Source organism: Rhipicephalus microplus, chromosome 6 (genome assembly GCF_043290135.1).
Source record: "Rhipicephalus microplus isolate Deutch F79 chromosome 6, USDA_Rmic, whole genome shotgun sequence".
Classification (NCBI taxonomy): domain Eukaryota; kingdom Metazoa; phylum Arthropoda; class Arachnida; order Ixodida; family Ixodidae; genus Rhipicephalus; species Rhipicephalus microplus.
In genome coordinates, this window is record NC_134705.1 from 168,210,052 (window position 1) to 168,230,887 (window position 20,836).

General features: G+C 44.0%; 1 protein-coding gene across 1 annotated transcript; it reads left to right on the top strand.

Annotated features, from left to right (window-relative positions):
- The first annotated feature begins 338 nt into the window (after nt 1–338).
- On the top strand, nt 339–15,273 carry LOC119167172 (uncharacterized). The gene is made up of 4 exons (XM_037418611.2): nt 339–430; nt 980–1,180; nt 6,874–7,053; nt 14,595–15,273. Exons 1-4 carry the CDS (start codon nt 376–378, stop codon nt 15,176–15,178), a joined length of 1,020 nt encoding a protein of 339 aa, XP_037274508.2. The 5' UTR covers nt 339–375; the 3' UTR covers nt 15,179–15,273.
- The last annotated feature ends 5,563 nt before the right edge of the window (nt 15,274–20,836 follow it).

The following is a 20,836-nucleotide window of genomic DNA, read 5'->3' on the forward strand; positions in this document are numbered from 1 at the left end:
ATGAAAACTAGAACGCCTTCAACTGTACATGTGATAGCGCGGCGTTTTCTTGTTAACTGCAATCAAGCTCAAATAGTAATATATGAACAACAAACTACCTTTCTCGAATTCCGCTAAATGCACTTTTCTTCACACTATCTTTTTATTATAATATATTTTCTCTTTGCAAGCTCCAAGAACCGTAAAAAAAAACCGGAATTAACATTTTGTTTGGTGGGGCTATGTTTTCAAATAAGCGTTATGTAAGGCGTCCTGGACATCGCTGAGAACAATGTGTCTCGAAACACAGCCCCTTTATATGCTAAACAATGTACTATCCTGCACTCAGTGAACACTTGCGTCCTTTGCGCGGAACGATCAAGCTGCAGCCTTTCAATGAATATTTCGAGATGTCTACTCGTAATCATACTCAGTGTAACGAACGTATATGGTACGTTAATCATTCTGTGTCGAAAGTTTTCCGGTGTTGCAATGGTTTTTAGTAATGTTCGAGAAGTTTTATATGTATATTGTAGTGGGGAATATGCAATATGTATTATTACGCCCGCAGTAGGCGCTTGTGGTTTATCGGTAGAACGCGAGGATGCTGGGATGATGAGACCGTTTTCGCCCAAGCTGATGATGAAGACGGTGATATCAATACAGTGGCTCATACCCAATAAGTGGTAAAGGCCAAAACCTAATTGCGGGAATTAGTTAGATATTTCAACTATATTATACTGAGAGCAAAAGAAAATAAATACGCGTAAGAGTGTTATAACTGTTTTTTTTTTCGTTCAGATTACACATGTATAGCCTTTATGTTGACTAGAACCTACAGCAATAGCATTCTACTAACTTCTGCTTCTTCATGTCCAGACCTTACGCCGCGTAACAGTATTCTCTGTCCTTGGTGTGTATAGGGTAGGAGGTAGTGTAAACTCCCGTCAAAAAGTCTTAACTACGATGTGCTCCTGAAGTAACCTGTCGAACTTTCCAGGCCTGTCTGAGAAAGGCAAATGGACATTCAGACAACCTGCAGTCTGCACGAAACCACCGGACCGCGGACCATGCAGAGCTAATGTAACGTATTGGTATTTCCAAGAAAGATATCGCGAATGCAAATTGTTCAATTACGGAGGTTGTGGTGGGAACGGCAACAGATTCTGGAGCGAGAAAAAGTGCTACAAAAGGTGCGCGGGTGAGTGTGTAAATTTTCCAGTTTTGTCTTTCACGTCATTTTGCAGTACTTTTTACAGCGACCGTTGTTATGAGGTCAAGGCTCGGGTTACGCGTGACGTTGTAGTTGCCCGCCACTGCCGCCACCGCTGGTTTCCGTAGCCACATTGCACAAAATTAGAAAAACAACCTTGTACCAATGACACAGTGAGGCTCAAACCCGGATCCACTGCGTGCCACCACTAAGCCACGCCGATACTTGGGACTTGTTGGCAAACTTGCTTTAGGCAGCCTCGATATCGTGTAAGTAATCCTATTATTACAACTTATAAAGTGTTTTAGAACTGCGAAAGAACAACCAGTCATCGCACAATGCGGATAGCGTAACGAGTGGGTCATGCAATGCTGATACCCATTACAAAAGCTTGTTATTAATCACCTGTTGACTCTAGCGCATACTCACTTCCGGCATAATTCCTCATCGTCGTCGGTTCCGGCATGAGCGATCGGCACAAAATTCCTTGCAAGTGTTTAGCGGATACCACGCGTCTCAAAAGAATGACAAAGAGTAGCATAGCGAATGCCGTCCTACAACCCAAAAAGTTTTATTAATAATGCCGTAGTGGGTATCAAACAAGTCTGCTTGCAGCAGCTGCCCAATGAGTGTTTATAAAAGGCTCTGACAGGCCACTCTTCTAGCTTTCACTGTGACTGTGCTGCACCTTCCGCGTAGGCCTGTAGTTTTTTAAAATCTGTTTTGTGGTACGAATATAGTGAGTGGAATAGAAAAAAGCGCGTTGTAATTGCATTCACGCACCCCAACGAAAATGTTTGCGTAAAGTGGATATCTAAGTGCAGAGAACTATTAACGGGCCGGGCTCTTCTATGCTGCCATCTGTTGTCATTATTTGGCGCAGCACTCCATGTGATGCATATTAAGCACGTGCTCTCACCGAGAAAATCCTTCGTCCCTTTGTTTTTCGAGTGCCTTGGTGACGATCGCTCATCATCGGCAAAAAAAAAAGTAGTCTGAGTGGCGTAACAAGCGCAAAATCACGTATAAAAATCGAAAAAAAAACGAGGAAGCAAGCAGGAAAGGCAAAAACAAAGAAAAAAGAAAATAGGAAAACAGAATAGAACAGGCAAGAAAGAGAAAGAAACGGATCAAGAGAGAGGAAAAGAAATGAAACATAAAAAGACATAAAAAATGAGATATAATACAAAGAAAGAAAGGGGTGTTACAGACGGAGGTTTATTATCAGAAAAAACTAAAAGCTCGGCCTGAATCATTTTGCTAACCTAGTAAGTGAGTAGAAGGTGTTGATTACGATGAGTATGAAGGGAGGCTGCTCATTTCTGCAGTTCCTTCGGGCCTGGCGTCAGTGGTGTCAAGCTGCTTTAATTTAAAAAAAGAGGCGACTCAAACTGTTTGCCCGATTCCATAACTGTTTGAAAAAGTCCACTAGCTATTTTCAGATCCGATTTATTCCAAACTTGTTGTGGCACTTATTGACATTGGATCAAGTAGTCAAGAAAAATAACACTCCTTATTTCACCAATAATTATTTGCCCAAAATATATACTAGTGTTCCTGATTAATATTGGTCGATAAGTTTAGTCATAGTTGTGGCATAGTATGCGTTAGCGCCCACTCCTTCGCGTCTGCACATGGTTTTCTTTACCGGCAGGTGGTGTAATTTTTTATTAGCTCAGTTATCAACAATTGGTAAAATACAGGCCACAGCACAATGTTTGCCCATGGCCAAGTTCATAAAAGTGTTGCGTCTGATTGAGACTAAAAGGTGATTTTCAAAAATTGATAGATTGACCCGGTTTTGCAAAAAAAAAATTGTTTCCGATTTTCTGCTTCTGTTTAAACTAAGGTGCATGAACTTTTCTGGTGAAAATAGTTCTTTGAGCAAGCCTCACGCCTTTTACATTCAGCATGGGCATTCAACAAGGCTTCTTAGCTTTCCACCACTCAGAACAGCAAAAGCAACTTTGGAACAAAAGAAACAAGACCGGAGAGGTGTACGAAAAACTAACAGCGTTCTGCTTAAATTTTTTATTTGCATTTGTCGTCGGCTGTTATTTGCGCAATAAACGTGTGCTCGTTAGGTTGTGATGAGGAGCGCTCACAACAACAACACTCACACGTAGTCATAAGGCACCCAATCAACTCGTTTTCTAAGTCTCATGTTTGCCAGCGTCGACGAATTGACGAAGATGACTTCTGATTTGAGTCACTACACATTATTTGGCACTCATCGTCTATCCATTTCTGCGAAATGTACGCGTAGAGGTGTCAAGTACGTGTCCATTGCGGGCTAAGGTTAAGACTTGGACATGTTGCTACATAGTGCAAAAAGGAAAAATAACAGCACTGAAAATAAACAAACGAGAAAGAAAGCGCCTAACAGCCCGTCTTCTTTTGTGTTTGTCAAAGTTTCAGTGGTGTTTTTTTTCTCTGTCAATCTCTATTTATCTTTATAACAGCAAAGGGTCTCATCAGTTCAAAAAAGTGACAGTCTGCGTTGTAGTCATCGTCGATAACATCAGTGGCACCCAAAGTCATATATATATATAGTCAACTTATTCATTGTCCTCTTCGCTGTTTCTGTGATCATCTGGGTGTTCCCCGAGGTGGACTGAAAAGTGAAAGTCAAACGCTCGTGGGAGTTGATTAAGATGATATTCGTAATCATTGACGTTAGTGTTATCATTGTGGCATTATCACCGAAGATGATAAGAGTGACCATCATCGGTTTCATCATTATCATACAAGGAGATGCCGATGATGGCACCAGCTATATTTCGTCTTCTATTCACCTTAGCCGAACATGCTAGAGATTCTTCAAATTTTAAGCGAAGTGCACTTTAGGTGGCAAGGCTTTAGGTGGCAAGGCTCACTATGCTATAAATCATCATAATTTTCGCATATAATGCAGGCTTTTACTGTGCCATCCTTCATAATCCTTCGAAGAAGCGTGGTACCCCCTACAAAATTCCAAGGAATATTGTGCAATTTTTAATGTTTTGGCTTACGACGATTAAAAATTCTGCGTGAAGCTTTTGTTATGGGTAACCACATTCGACGGCCCACTCGTTACGCAATTCTCATAGTGTAACGCCTGGTGTTTTTCCATCGCTCTTCTAAAAGGCTTTATTACTTATATTAACGCAATTTTTTCCCGACACCAAGATTATCTAATACCAGTGTGCAACGAAGTGTCCAGCACAGGTGTGGCTCCATGCTAGGGAAAATGCGCTGGCACGAAGCAAATCTGAGTTCAAACTTCTTTGTGTGCTTGGTAATTTTTATTCTCGTATTTTTTTTATTTCGTGCAATAGTGCTTACCGACACCAGTGGCGGCGGCATACAACTACGGTGCACGCGACCTTTGATGTGATCTCATAAGAAGAGAGTTTTAGCTGGGCGTGTTTACGAGCAAGCGAGTGTGCGGAGAGAGCAGCGGTGTGCGATCTGATAAGTAATGCAAAAAATAGCACAGATGTGCCACTGAAAATGACATCACGACCCCTAACACAGCAATGCACCGATGCTACATTATTCCGCCACAAAACACACGTTATTTTTTATACTAGCTGATCGAGCTCTGCAGCTTTTCAACGTGTCTTCGTTATCATTAGCGAGGTAGTCGAAGGGCGCGAAAGGCAAATTTGAAAGGCTGTCACCCTTCTCGTAGTTATGCGCGTGCATCTGCAAGCTATAGCTGTGGTTCGCCCTACAGAGCATGGTCTCCCGCCTCGCCGCGGTGGTCTAGTGGCTAAGGTACTCGGCTGCTGACCCGCAGGGCGCGCGTTCGAATCCCGGCTGCAGCGGCTGCATTTCCGATGGAGGCGGAAATGTTGTAGGCCCGTGTGCTCAGATTTGGGTGCACGTTAAAGAACCCCAGGTGGTCGAAATTTTCGGAGCCCTCCACTACGGCGTCTCTCATAATCATATGGTGGTTTTGGGACGTTAAACCCCACATATCAATCAGAGCATGGTCTCCCGTGCGCGCGCTCTTATCTGGTAATGAAGGTGGTTTGTACGGCGTGTGTTTTCACAAGACGCACAAACAAAGCGCATGAAGGTCACTTCACTCGTTGCAGCATAGCGTTAAGCGGAAGAAGTAACAACTGGGACGGTTATTACTTCGCGCTCGTCCTGCGTATACTTGTACATTCGTTTCGTCCGTTCTTTGTAGTTGAGCAGCAACTTTCAGTTTTTATATTCTCATCGTTTTTCACCTATTTAATCTCTAGTCATCGCATTCGATGCTTCGCCTTTTTGTGAAAACGTTCAATTTTTATATCATTTTTTATGCCATCTTTGCGCAGGATTCCCGATATACGGTATCGAGGTTAACAACATCAGCTACCACGGTTAAATCTTCATCGTGGGCGTTGGTCATAGAGATGCGTATATTCTACTAATATGCGTAAACGATAGTGCGTCTACGCGCGGAAACGTGCTACTGCGATCAAACACCAAGATATATTGGCGTCAAAGACATACCGTGGCGCCACCTACATGATGACGTCACTCATAAGATGCCGGGTTGTGTTGTCTGCTGGAACACCGCATTTCCTGCGCTTTTTCCGTAGACACCACGCGTGTTTCCTTTTCTTTTGAGGCTGAGTGCTCAAAGAAGCGGTAAGACCTGATAATACGGGCAAGCAAACTACGAATCGGTGCCCCCGGTGGCACTTTCGTGTCTAGTTTGCATCATAAAATCGTGACTAAGAACCAGTGCAGCCATGGGGGACGATGCAAGTGGTGTTGCGAAAGCAAAGCTGCCATATCCCACAACTACGCATTCTATCTGTGACGTCAAAACGATCGCAGCGCTGGCCCATCTATTGCAGGCCCTCGCGGCCAATTCTACAAGCTTCCAGATATCAATGCATCATAAACAATAAACTATCTGTGTGACCATGCTGGAACAGCGCAGAGACGAATCGCGAAGGAAGACTAAACAACATGAACAGCGTCTCTGCATTGTTCTTATATGAACACACGCAAACTAGCCCAAAGTTTCTCTATTACTATTTTTGCGAAGACACGTTTATCTTTCGTGTTTTGCCGATTTCTATGACGGAGGGATCAGCTCTGCTTTTGTGTTAAGGGTGAATGACATGTAAGTGTAACTTCGTCCTGCGCCAGGCGTAACCAAGAAAGACAGACAGACAGACAGACAGACAGACAGACAGACAGACAGACAGACACATCGCCGCATTCATAATTTCATCCAAGTACATGATAAGGTTGTTTTTTTGTTACTTTACAACCGTTACAATTTTACAATAAATACTTTGTGATTAAAGTTGTTGCGATGCGTGCGACGCAAAAATAAACCAAGTGCCCGGGAATGCATACTCGTCTGCAGTTTTTTTCTTAACACAAATGGATTAAATATTGCTTTTTGCCCATTACAAATGAGACAGTAACACCAAAATAAAAAAGGGTAGTTCTGTTTTCATTAACGTTGGAGGACAGAGTGATCTCGCTTCTTTATTTCATGCAGTTTTATCATTTAGTAAAAAATAATAATATTACAAAAATGAACCCAACGTAATGACACCTACCTGAAATCAGATATTCATTAAGCATTATGTGTCAATCCCACCGTACCTTTACCATATTGCACTTACTTGCCTTGAACTATCGTAATCTCAGCAACTGAAAAATAAAAACTGTTCATTTTGCAGCACCCGGTAAAGGAAAACTTCTATGCAGCGTAAATCCAGAGCCAAAGCCCTGCAAATCAACATTCCAGGCGTGGTACTTTGATCCTCGTGATAATGCCTGCCACAGGTTGCCAAGAGGCATGTGCACAGATACCATCAATAGGTTTATGTTCTGCGAGAAATGCATGAAAAGATGTAGTGGTGAGTTTTAATGGAATCTTTCTCGCACTGGTGTGAGATATATTCTTTTATTGGGTTGCGCGTGTCGAAACCATGGTGATATTATTGCTCAAGCCGTACAGGGTTGGGGTAATTCGGACCAATTATGACCACCTATTTTTTTATTGCGTACCTACAGCTGATTAGTCTGTTCTTGAACTCCACAACCACTTATGAATGCAGCCAGTGAGGCCGGGAATCAAGCTTGCGTTATAAGACTTCTTAGTTCATGCCCTACTTGCTAAGTTTTCTACAATCATGAACAGTAGTTACAAAAGCGTGGTGTGTCTGCAAGGTTTCAACCCTTTTATCGCCGTAACTTGATTTATTATAAGCTAAAGTTTTCATTGAAAGCAATATTGACGTAGCACAAATAAACAGTGTCTTTTTATAGTGAAGTGTACGTAGATGGACGTTTTTTTTTATATTTTTCTCAAGTACTCAACTTTGGTTTAAATCATGATTTATCGATAATGAACAAACTCCGCAGTGGGGCCTTAGCGATCGTGTCATGGATTTGCTAAATATTAGATTGAGATTGTGGTAGAGTTAGTGAGGCCAAGAAAACTGTTTTTGGTGAAACCCAAAGCATTCAGATACTTCAACACATATTACTATACGTGCAAGCCTGGCGGCTTTGCCCATTTAGAAAAAAAATGTTCCTTACAATAAAAGTTCGATTCTTGTTGTTCAATTAACCCGTGTCATTTGCGAGCTCCGGAACAAAATGCCGGCACCGACACCGATTGACAGTCGCAAGAACATCGTTCTAGTGAGGGGTATATACGCACCAAAAAGCCAAGTTTACACAGTGCTAAAGGTAATAAAAAAAGAGCCACCATATCCACGAAGTGAATGATGATGAGTGGGTGAAGCTCCAGAGGTAATCCTGGTAAACCATGAAGCCTCCTTAGATTTCTCCCAGTTGATTTTATTACAACGCTTCCCCTAGCGTACGCTGCTGCACTAAAACGAATGATTGCTTTCCACCAATGACACGCGCCATATGTGGCATCATTTCTATTTTATAACATTTCGCATCTTTTATCATCAACTACAAGTACCGCCGTCTAGTTTATAACATCTTGCATCGTTTCACCGGATGGATGGATGGATGGATATGGCTGTACCCTTTAGATCGGGCGGTGGCTAGCGCCACCAAGCCGTAATAATTAATGAACCAAAAACTAGATTTATTTTTTATTCGTTAAAAAGTGAGTTTGAGGATTCGTAATTTGCAGTGAAGGGTTTAATTTTCACTCGTGCCTTGACTTCAGCCACCAATGAGATAGCCTTCTTCTAGTTAAGTCTACCCGCTTAAAGTCCATTTTGTCGTCCCGGTCCCTAAACCCCAGTGCTTTGAAAAACTCAGCGCGATCATCCTGAACAATAGGGTGAAGCCCTTTACAGAACATTATCAAGTGTTCGGCAGTTTCTTCTTCCTCTCCACGCGCACCGCATACTGTGTCTACCCATTCGTATCTGGCCTGATATGTCTAGGTTCGCAGTACTCCCGTCCTGGCCTCAAACAGTAGAGAACTACCCCGAGTATTATCATAGATCCTCTCCTTGGCAATTTCCTGCTTAAAGGATCGATAGGTCTCTAATGCGGACTTCTTAATCATGCCCGTTCTCCACATGTCAGTCTCCGTTTTCTTCACTTTCTTCTTAACCGATAGTTCTTTTTGGTTTGGCCACCTGCTGTTTTTTAAGTATTTACCAGTCGATTTCCTGGTTCGCTTCCTCCATTTTGTATCGACATGTTTTATGTACAAGTAGCTGAAAACCTTCCTAGCCCAACGCTCCTCCCCCATTCCTTTCAATCGCTTCTCAAATTTTATCTTGCTGCTAGCTTCCCTGCCCTCAAGTGATGTACATCCCATATCACCTTGTACTCCCTGATTTGGTGTATTCCCGTGAGCTCCTAAAGCAAGCTTACCTATTCCACGTTGCCTAATTTCTAATCTTGCTTGAACTTGTGATCTCATGCGCAAGACCACATTGCCGAACGTCAGCCCAGGAACCATGACCCCTTTCCATATTCCTCTCACAACATCATACCTATTGTAATTCCACAGTGCCCTATTTTTCATCACTGCTGCATTCCTGTTACCTTTAGTCGTCACGTATATTTCATGTTCCCTCAGGTACTCGGTCCCATTGCTTATCCATACGCCCAGATATTTGTATTTATCTGTTATCTCTAGCGTGACCTCCAGAATTTAAAGCTCAGTACCTTCGTAATCATTGAAAATCATGACTGCTGATTTTTCCTTACTGAATCTGAAATCTAATCTATCTCCCTCATTACCACAGATGGCCATCAATCTCTGCAAATCTTCCTTGTTGTTGGCCATTAGCACTATAATATCTGCGTACATTAATGCTGGTAGTGCCTGATCAATGAGTTTTCCTTGTTTGACTAAAGAGAGGTTGAAGCCCAGACCACTTCCCTCTAATTTGGCCTCTAATCCTTGCAGGTACATCATCAATAATAAGGGTGACAGGGGACACCCCTGCCTAAGCCCCCGTTTTACCTCTGCAGCCTTGGATACCTGTTTTTCCCACTTTATAACTACCTTGTTACCTTTATAGATATCCTTTAAAAGATTAGTGACTACATGTTCCACGCCTAGTGCATCCAGTATTCCCCACAATTCCTCTTGAACCACGCTATCGTACGCTCCCTTGATATGCAAAAATGCTAGCCACAGGGGCCTGTGTTCCTTTTCTGCTATTTCTATGCACTGCTTCAGTGAGAACAGATTGTCTTCCAGCCTCCTGTGTTTCCGAAACCCATTCTGCAGTTATCCCAGCACCCCCTCATCCTCTATCCATGCCTGCAGTCTATCCTTTATAATCTGCATCGCCAGCCTGTAGACCACTGATGTAACTGTTCTAGGACGGTAGTTGTTTATGTAAGCTTTGTCCCCCGTTCCTTTATAGATCATGCTCATCCTGCTAAGTTTCCATCCATCGAGAACTTCACCATCGATTATTAGTTTTTTCACTGCCTCTCTCAAAGCCTGCTTAGACTTCGGACCTAATGTCTTTATCACCATATTTGGAATGCCATCTGCACCTGTTGATGCACTACTCGGAACCCTTTTTTCAGCCCTTTCCCTCTCACGTTGTGAAAATGGAGCCATTGCACTACTTGGTTCGTCCTTGTCTATTGTGGTGCATAAAGCATTTCTTTGCTGAAAGTTTTCTGTCACCCTTGTTCTTATATATTCAATAGCTTTGTCCCCTTCTAGCCTAGCACCTTAGGCTGTAGTTATAAACCTCTGCTCTACGCTCGTCTCATTTGTTAGGGAGTTTTGATGGTTCCGAAATTTCGCAGCTGCCTTTCTATCTGTTTTATGTACTTCTGCCAGCCACTGAACTACTTTTCTTTTAATCTTTTCATTGATCAGAAGGGATGCAATCTTCTACAGCTTAGAAAGGTTTCCCATTTTCTTTCAACATCATCTGTCGGTTCACCCCGCTGCTTAGCATGTCTGTGTTCCCTAGATGCTTCCTGACGTTTTGCTATGGATCTCTTAACTTCCTCATCCCACCAACTTATGGGTTTGTGTCTTCTTTTCCGGGGTGACATGTCACGCGTCTTAGAAAGCGCTAGCTCAAACAGTCTAATTAGATCCGTGTATGTCACACTGTCTTAATATCCTTCGTGATTACTTTCTCAATTTGTTTACTGGCTATTTCAAATTGCCTTTCTGAATAAAAATTTTGCTGTAGTTGCTCATCTGGTCTCCTTCCCACTTTCACTGCTCTTCCAAAACTTAGCTCGATACGTTTGTGATCACTACCTAGACTTCTGGAGCCACCTTCATCTATGTGCGTTCCCCTGAACTTATCATATATCCTATGTGACATCAGTGCATAATCTATAGTCGACTGCAGCCTTCCTACCTCCCATGTTATTTGCCCTTCACACTTCTCGGTACTGTTGCAAATGATCAAATCAAGCAATTCACACATATCCATGATCATTTTGCCTGTCGGGTCGGTATACTCATCTATATCTTCTATGTGCGCATTCATGTCTCCTAGTATAATTATCTCGCACTCTCTTCCTAACTACTGAATGTCTTTTGGTATACACTCTACCATTGCCTGGTTTTCCTCTCTAGCCTTTGCTCCCGTCCACAAGTACACGAAACCAAGGAGTGTCATTTGACTTGCCACTTTCCCTTTTAGCCGTAAATGTTCCTTGCTCTCCTGCTTGACCCTTTGCCAGTCTGTACTTTTATGAATGAATGCCCCAATACCACCCCGATTTCTGCTGCCTTCTGTTCTATTACAATATTCCCCCGCCTAGTCCGGTTTGTTCGGAGGTTGTTCCATGTCCATAGGATGTGTTTCTACAAAACCGTATGCCATCGGCCTCTCTTCCCTTATCTGTTCTTCTATCTCTTCCCACTTCAGCCTGTTCCTACCACCCTGCATGTTAATATACCCTATGTCTGAATTGGCTCGACGCTTGTGGCTACGTCTATTTATGCCCCGGACTCTACCTATCTTATATACTGATGCCACTTTCGAATCGTATCTGTCCATACCACCTGTCGAAGAGTCTCTCTGGCTGTTTTCCTCGTTACTAGTTATCCTGCACCCCGAAGGGCTCGCTTGCCCACCAAAAAAGCTACTGCGCGTCCTGCAAGCCGTCAGCCCACCTCATGACCTAGCCGTCCATCGAAGCGAATTCTGTCTCATTGAAAACCACCCCACCTATGCACACCTCTGTTTATTTCCACCAGCTCAAAGCCTTTCTCTCGACTCATGCGCCATATCTCTTGGTTTGCGTTGACAACCGCTCTTTGCAGATGGCTATCACGCACCGGTACCTCCGGTATCGTGCATATCACTACCTGTACCTTAGTAGAAGCGGCGCGCATGTCATTGACGCCTTTCACACGTGTGGTTGCTAGTCCTGCTGTATCTTCATTTAAGACATCATTTAAACCGTCTAAAATTATCACGAGGTTTCGTCTATCAGCTGTAGTTTTGAGTTTTGCGCTTGCTTGACTCATGACTGCTTCAAGCTTGTGTCCTGGAACACCCCTACTGCAACCCTCTTGTCAGCTCTTACCCTCTCTTTGATGGCTTCTGTGCATTGATTTAAATTCGAGTCCCCGGCGATTATCACATGCTGTGACTTTTCAGCTGGAGCGTTCTGCACCTTGGGGCTACTTGCACCTGTGACGCCGGCTGCTTTGTCACCTCTCAGCCCCACCACTACCTCGCTGAAGCTGGGCCTTGCGACAATTGAACCGGCTGAACCTGTTTTTTCCAAGCTTGCTTGCTCTTTCTTCTCCACCGTTCTGGTTGCTGGTTCTCTGCTGTTCTCTCCGTAGGCCACTTCTTTGTTCAGCTTCGCTAGTGCGTCTTCGGCGGACTTCAGTCTTTCTCCCATTGCCCTCATTTTCTCGTGCTCTGTCGCCAACGCAGTCTCGAGCTCGGCGATTCTCATCAGCAGTTCGCTCTGGGCAACCATCATTTTCCCCATTTTTTCCTCGACCTCACATTGCCTACACTTCACGTCAGCCTCTTCTCCATCCGCTTCAACGCTTGGGTCCACTTTCAAAATCACTCCACATCCTGAACACTTTACAGTCTTTTTAACCATGTCTTTCTGACACCAATTGTCCCTATACTCGATAATTACTAAACTCGAGCCCTGCACTACGAAAAAAACAGTGTAAGCTCTACTACAAAAATTTGCGTGTTCAATGTACGCGCACCTCCCCCACGGGGTGGCAAAAGAAAAAAACAAAAAATTTCAAACACACACACTCGCACTAACTAATAAATACTTGGTGACTGGCTCCCGAAAAAGCCGTACTACAAAATAAGTGCTACGAAGATTTCAACTGCTGCCTTATAATTATAAAGACAAGCTCAAAACATGCAAAAACACTTATTTGCGCAGTCGATCCGGAGCGCTCAAAAAACACGTCCATCCACCGTGACAGCCCGAACCGAGTTCAACTCACTATCAGCTACAAGTAGCACCATCTAGTGAACACTGCAAGACCTAAATGAGAGGTGGCTTCACACAGGGGACACACAGCCCCCGCGTTAAGGAGCTTCGCCCCTAAAGAGGAGAGGATCCAGCAAAATATTCATGTATGCTGAAGAGCAACTATATTACGTTATTATTATAATACAAAACTGGCTCGCCACTTTTTCTCACATGCGAGGTAGCTTAACAGCACAAAATAATATGTGCAGGATCCACACGCAACAGACCTCTGAGGCATTCCCAACAATAGATTTGATATTTTGGATAATTTTGTCTACACAAATGTACGTTAAAAATTTAATAAAATTTGATAAGAAAAACACTTCCAAATTTTAAATCTGTCGGTTTATTCGTTTATAGGTAATTTGTCTTCAATGAAAATGTATATTTAAGGACTCGTTTTTTTTCGTTAGGCGCAGTACCATTGCGAACTAAGACGGGATAATGCCCAAGAAAGTATTCGGCAATAAGTTCCGTCCCAGAGTTAGTCAGACTCTGGAAACGTACATAGTCAAGGGCTCTGAAAGATTTAACCACTATGACACTTTAACATGCATTGAAAAGGCTCAGTACCCGGAGCTCTAGCATGTCTTCCAGCCACCTTCATCAAAGGGCGACAGCATTGGGTGAGATCTATTCCGCATCTTTCATGTTCAGCAGCCGAGCACCATAACCACTGGGCCAACATGGCTGGAAAATCTATAAACGATAAGCTTTAGTCACATCTAAGTGTTGATACGAAATAACTGAGATTTATGTGTTACACCGTCTAATAATTTACGGGGACGTTATGTTGAGTAGCAACCTTGTTAAATCGTTGCTCATCGTATACATGCGACACTACTAAACTACTCAGTGCAAATGGTCCCTGGAATATGTCACATGGTTTGGCAAAACCCATGTTGTGTGAGGGGTGGAGTATGGAACTTGTACGATTAAGCATACTTTAGAAGTAAGTCACTCAATGGTTTGTGATAACCATTAGGTTGAATACTGCCTTCCCTGCTGCTACTTTTTACATCATTTCGACCACAAGATATGACACAATCGCTGCACTCGGTTCAGTGGCTGTGAGATAACACAGTGCTGTGTGTGTGTGCTTCTTCGCTAAAAGTTCTGTTTTTTTCGCACGGATAGATCTGTCTAAACACTTTTCTGAGCCATAGACGTTGTGTGCAGTACACCATTTTAGAATGTTTTTTTTCTGTAGAATATTTCAGCGTAGTAGCAAACTAAAAAAATATTACAGTGAGAGAAACAATGGGGAACGAATTTAGCTATGCAGACAAATTTACTTTGTCATAGTCATTATTAGGAGCATTTCTTACTTAAAAGTTATTTATTAGAATGTTTTAGATACGTGTATTTCTATTCAGATTTCCTTGCACAATATGATTACTTTGTTATACCGCTTTTTTTTTCTCGTAGCACTCTTTCATGGTAAGCTCACGCGTGGACTTTGATGCCTAACATTAGTTTTTGTGACTTGTTTCAGCGGAGAATGCCAGGGAAGCTTGCAAGAGAGAGTACAAAAGAATTCGAGAAGAGGAAAATTCAATTAAACAAGGACAAAGCCCGGCTTTAGTAGCCCCAGAAGGAGCTTCCGCAGGGACTCCACAAGGACAACCAGCAGCAGGTGCTGGGTTGCTAGTACCGAAGCCACCTCTACAAGGAGGAACAGGGGGGCAACAAGAAAATTCTCTTGGCCCTGTTACACAGGCACCTAACTTGCCGCAACTACAATTACCAGCACCCGCTCCTGGACTTGCAGGAAACGCTGGGCAGTTGAGAATATCTGAACAAGAGACTGGGGAGGTCATCAGTGGCACAAGTGCTGGAAAAGGCACAGGTCGTCATGTTACAGTATTACCACCCACTGTGCAACAAACCGCCGGAAATGGTGGAGCCTTGCCTCGTGATCCAGATGTTCTTAGCCCTACAGTGGCAGGATTAGGGCCTGTATCTGTGACGAATAGGTTGGAAGGCGGTGGTCACAAACACGTAATTTTAGTGGCAATAGTAAAACCCACAAATGAAGATCACGATACAGCTGGTCTAGAAACTAATAAAATTAAATAACTATAGCCACACCAGAGCTCAAGGGCCTTCCTTTGCGCTGCCTGTACTCAAATATTTTTTTAATGAGAGCGTTACATAAAACTTTGTCTCTTCAATACGACTGGCGCTTCTTTTATTAACTTATTTTAATGCTTTCATAGAACTCGCTCAAAATATAAATAAAGCTTTTGATCGGCCACCTTCAGTGTTAAGGCACCTTATGTAGTTAATTTTTACTTCAAGTAAATCAGCGTTGTTGTCTCTGAATGTACATTTCCTATTGTGAAATTATCCTTGAAATAATCAATTGCCGATAAAAGTGTAACAGTGTTTTACAAAAATTACGTGCGTGATTCAACATCTTATAATTCAAGTGGTTGGAAATCGAAGCGTTTCCCGGAACCCGGTAAATGGAGCCGATAAATTCAGGTATCAACGTTTCGGGGGAGATCCATGCACCTGAACTAAAAATATACTGCCAAGAAATGAAAAAAAATTGCCTTGAAACGATTTATCTCAGAAAACATTATAGCGTGTGTACATATAGCACGTGAAAAATCCAAAGCAGGCTTGGCAAATACCGCATTTAATACTTAAAGAAAAGCCAATAGTACGTGTGTAATACTTCACTGGCCAGAAACAATATATTTATAAAAAAGTGTTCACATAAAAATTGTATGACAAATTTTTTATAATATAGTTAAGCTAAATATAGACGCTAACGTAGATAGTTCAGGCAACACCACCCTGATTTATTTTTAAAAAGTTTCAGCGTAGAACGGAGGTCATAGTGATGATGAGGACGAAGGAATCCAAAGGATAGAATATTCGAAATTACGAAATCTAATCGGATTCAATAAAACACTATTTAAAAATGTTGTCCCTCAATAAGTTGAAGTGGATGTATGATAAGAAATAATTTTCAGTTGTTTTGTCCTTGTTTCAAGACTAGCAAAGAGGGGAAGGTGCCAGACCACCTCTGTGTGTATATACAGTTCAAGTTCGGAACGCGAGAGCGTAATTTTATAAAGTAGCTATGCCATTTTTTGTGTTGAACAGAGATTGGTACGCCATTTCGTAAAAGGTGTCATTACTTGTTTAGGACAGGGATAAATGACCGCACAGGGTCAAGTTATTGCTCGCCTTCTCAATCTGTCTCGAATCATGAGGGCTGCTGTCAGAATAATTCGGAATATCGGACCACTGTGAGCGCCTTTCACCGCACTGTCCCCTATTTCGTCATTTTCATTCATTTTTGTCCCTTTACGGCCCGATACCCAGATTATTTTGACAAACGTTACGTGGCTAGGGAACAGAAAATGAAAAGTTCGTAATATATTTAAGAATATAATCATAATGATATCTAGAGTTTTACCTGCCAAGGCCACATCATAATTGAGAACCGCTATTTTTATCGTGTGCTGAACACACAGATAAAGTATCTGTAACTATAGCCACACCTGAGGTAGATGAGCTAAAATTTGTAATACCAGTTCGCTGAAAAAACTAATAATTGAAAAGTATTATTCAAAATGAACAACTGAAGGTCTCGAAAAAAATACTGATGCCGGATTTTTCCCATAGCGTGAGAAACCTGTAGCTATGATATTTTTTTTTACTTTTATCCGCTCTAAATACATCTGCAGAAGCTATTTATTGCCCCGCCGCGGTGGTCTAGTGGCTAAGGTACTCGGCTGCTGACCCGCAGGGCGCGGGTTCGAATCCCGGCTGCGGCGGCTGCATTTCCGATGGAGGCGGAAATGTTGTAGGCCCGTGTACTCAGGTTTGGGTGCACGTTAAAGAACCCCAGGTGGTCTAAATTTCCGGAGCCCTCCACTACGGCGTCTCTCATAATCATATAGTGGTTTTGGGACGTTAAACCCCACATATCAATCAATCATCAGAAGCTATTTATTATATTGTCACGGGGTTGTGACGTGGACGAATGTGGCACACTGTGAGTCGAATAATAAATTGTTTATTTGGGCGAACCTGTGCCTACTAAATGGAAAGTCGGACTACAGTAGCAGTCTTGGACTGATAGCGGGGAACGGAGCGTCGGCCATCGATCAACTTCACAAGCGGTGAAGTGCGTCGGCATTTATACTCTTGCCATCGAATGTTCTAGCATCATCGCTGGTGGTGACGTAGGTTCTAGAATAATCTGTACAGTCCGAGGAGTGGGCGTGATCTTATAGAAATGATCTACTACAGTTCCGAAGCTTCTCAAAAACTGCAAGCGCGGTTTGCGCTGAGAATTGTGTAGTGTATTGGGGCGATAACAAAGCTTGAGGAATGGAACGTGACATTGCCCCCCTCTGAAAAAGGCATCGTCCCGATGCATCAACTAAAGATGAAGGTACAACAATAATGCAAGAAAGTACAATGAATAAATTACGATACAGCAAAAATAGAAAAAAAACTGTTTTAGTTTGTTAACGTGCATGAAACGGCTTGAGGCGCAGGACAGGGACGACTTCAGGTCACGATCGGCGTCGTTGAGAGTTCGTGATGCCGTTGGGGATAACCTCGTAATCAAGTGGGCTGAGATGTCGAACCACCCTGTACGGTCCGAAGTACTGTCGCAGAAGCTTTTCACTGAGTCCGCGTCGGCGTATCGGCGTTCACCGGGCTGGTATTCCACGAAGCGTCGTCGAAGATTGTGACAGCGGCGGTCGGTCGTCTGTTGATTCTTGATACGGAGACGCGCGAGTTGTTGGGCTTCTTCGGCGCGTTGAAGGTACTCATTCACATTGAGGTTTCCTTCGTCGGTGACGTTGGGTAACATGGCATCGAGCGTCGTTGCTGGGCTCCTTCCGTAGACAAATTTGTATGGAGATATCTGCGTCGTCTCCTGCACCACCATGTTGTATGCGAAAGTCACGGCATCCCACGTCTTGTGTTCGATGTCGACGTACATGACCAGCATGTCAGTGATCGTCTTGTTAAGCCGCTCGGTGAGGCCGTTGGTCTGTGGGTGGTACGCTGTCGTCCAGCGGTGGTTTGTCGGGCTGTATGCCAAGAACGCTTGAGTTAGGTCAGCAGTAAATGCCGTTCCTCTGTCGGTGATAAGGACCTCCGGGGCGCCGTGACAGAGGACGATATTTTCGACATAGAACTTAGCTACCTCGGATGCACAGCCTTTAGGCAGGGCTTTTGTTTCGGCGTAGCGGGTGAGGTAGTCGGTAGCTACCGCGATCCACTTGTTTCCGAAAGCCGACGTCGGGAACGGCCCCTCAGTAAGTCCATACCAATTTGCTCGAATGGTCGGCGAGGTGGTTCAATTGACTGCAGAAGGCCCGCTGGCCTTGTCGGCAATGTCTTGCGTCACTGAAAGTCCCGGAATGTCCTCACATAACGAGTTACGTCGGTGGTAATACGTGGCCAGTAGTACCTTTCTTGTATCCTCGTGAGCGTGCGGGAAACACCAAGGTGCCCTGCCGTCGGATCATCGTGCAGGGCCTACAGGAGTTCTTGTCGTAGAGCTGAAGGCACCACAAGGAGGTACTTGACTCGAAGCGGGGAAAAGTTTTTCTTTTGGTGCAGATTTCGTAGGAAGAACAACGCAAGTGCACGTTTGAATACCTTTAAAGCTTCGGCGGTCCTGCTTTCGAGGTATTCTATAGGAGCCTTAAGTTCAGGGTCGGTCCGCTGTCCTTCAGCGAAGTTGTCGGCAGTTATCGTTACCAAGAAATAGTCGTCATTCGGGTCGTCGGGCGGTGGTTGGTCGACAGGCACACGAGACAGTCGGCGTCGGGGTGTTTCTTGCCAGACTTGCAAACGACGGTAATGCCACATTCTTGAAGTCTCAGGCTCCATCGTGTGAGACGACCTGAAGGGTCCTTCAAGGTAGCTAGCTAACACAAGGCATGGTAGTCGCTCAGAACTTTGAAGAGCCTGCCGTAGAGGTAGGGGCGAAATTTCAACGTAGCCCAGATGATGGCGATGCACTCCTTTTTTGTTGTGGAATAGTTGGCTTCTGCTTTGGATAGTGATCGACTGGCTAACTAATAACCCTTTCAAGTCCGTCAGCCGTCTGCACAAAAACGGTGCCGAGACCTACGCTGCATGCGTCAGTGTGTATTTCTGTCTCGGCGAACTCGTCGAAATGGGCAAGTAACGGACGTGTCTGGAGGCGATGTTTAAGCTCCTGGAAAGCGCGTTCCTGCGGCGCTTCTCACTTGAACTCCACGTCGGCCTTAGTAAGGTTAGTGAGTGGATCGGCGATGTGGGCGAAACTTTTCACGAAGCGCCTATAATAGGCGCGCCGGCCCAGAAATCGGCGCACCGCCTTCTTGTCAGTGGGCAGCGGGAAGTGGGCAATGGCGGCTGTTTTCCGTAGATCGGGACGAACTCCAGACTTGCTAATCACGTGCGCCAGGAACATGAGCTCCTCGTTCGCAAATCTGCACTTTTCTGGCTTAAGTGTGAGTCCAGACATCTTGATGGCTTGAAGTACAGCTTCAAGGCGTCAAAGATGCTCATTAAAACTCGAAAAAAAAAACACGACGATGTCGTCCAAGTACACAAGGCAATTCTGCCACTTCAATCTTGCCAGTACTGTATCCATAACGCGTTGAGAAGTTGCAGGCGCTGAGCAGAGTCCAAAGGGCATTACCTTAAACTCTAAAAGGCCCTCCGGTCTTATAAACGCATTCTTCTCTCGGCCTCTTTTGTCGACTTCGATTTGCCAATAGCCATTTTTGAGGTCCACGAACGAAAAATACTTAGCGTTGTGGAGCCGATCCAGTGCGTCGTCTATTTGTGGGAGAAAATACACGTCATTATTTGTGATTTTGTTCAGGCGGCAATAATCGACGCAGAAACGTAGTGTTCCATCCTTTTTCTTAACTAACACCACAGGAGACGCCCATGGACTCTTGGACGGATGGATGATGTTATCCCGTAGCATTTCATCAACTTGTGTCTTTACGGCCTCCCGTTCTCACGTCGAAACCCTGTACAGACCCTGACGGAGTGGTCTGCCATTTTCCTCAGTTATGATGCGATGTTTTGTGATTGGCGTCTGCCGAATTTTTGACGACGATGAAAAGCAATATTCGTATTGCAGCAGCACGTCTTGAGTTGTTCTTGCTTATGGTTCGGAAGGCTGGTATTGACGTTGAAAGCTGAGGGAGGGGCTTGGTTTCTCTGAGCAGGTTCCGCAGAATCGATGAGGGCGAAAGCACTGGTGGCTTCCACGATTTCTTCGATGTATGCGACCATCGTTCCTTTGTTCACGTATTTGTATTCATTGCTGAAATTTGTGAGCATAACCGTTGCTTTGCCTCCCCGCAGCTCTGCAAGTTCTCTCGCGACGCAAATATTGCGGGTGACCAACAGATGATGACTGCCTTCAACGACGCCTTCCAAGCCTGGTGATTTAGGGGCGCCGACTGAAATAATGATGCTGGAGCAAGGCGGAATGGCGACATGTTCTTCCAGCACATTCGAGGCATGATTTCATGACGGCGTGCGCGGCGGTAGAGCTTCTTCTGTGCATGACGTTATCGACTTTGTTCTTAGGTTGATGAAAGCACCATGGAGGCATAAGACGTTAACTCCACGGATGACATCTCTCAAGCAACGCTGTTGGACTACGAATTCTGTAGGATAAATACGGCTTTTAATGGTGACTCTCACTGTGCAGGTTCCTGCAGGCGTTACGAGATGACCTCC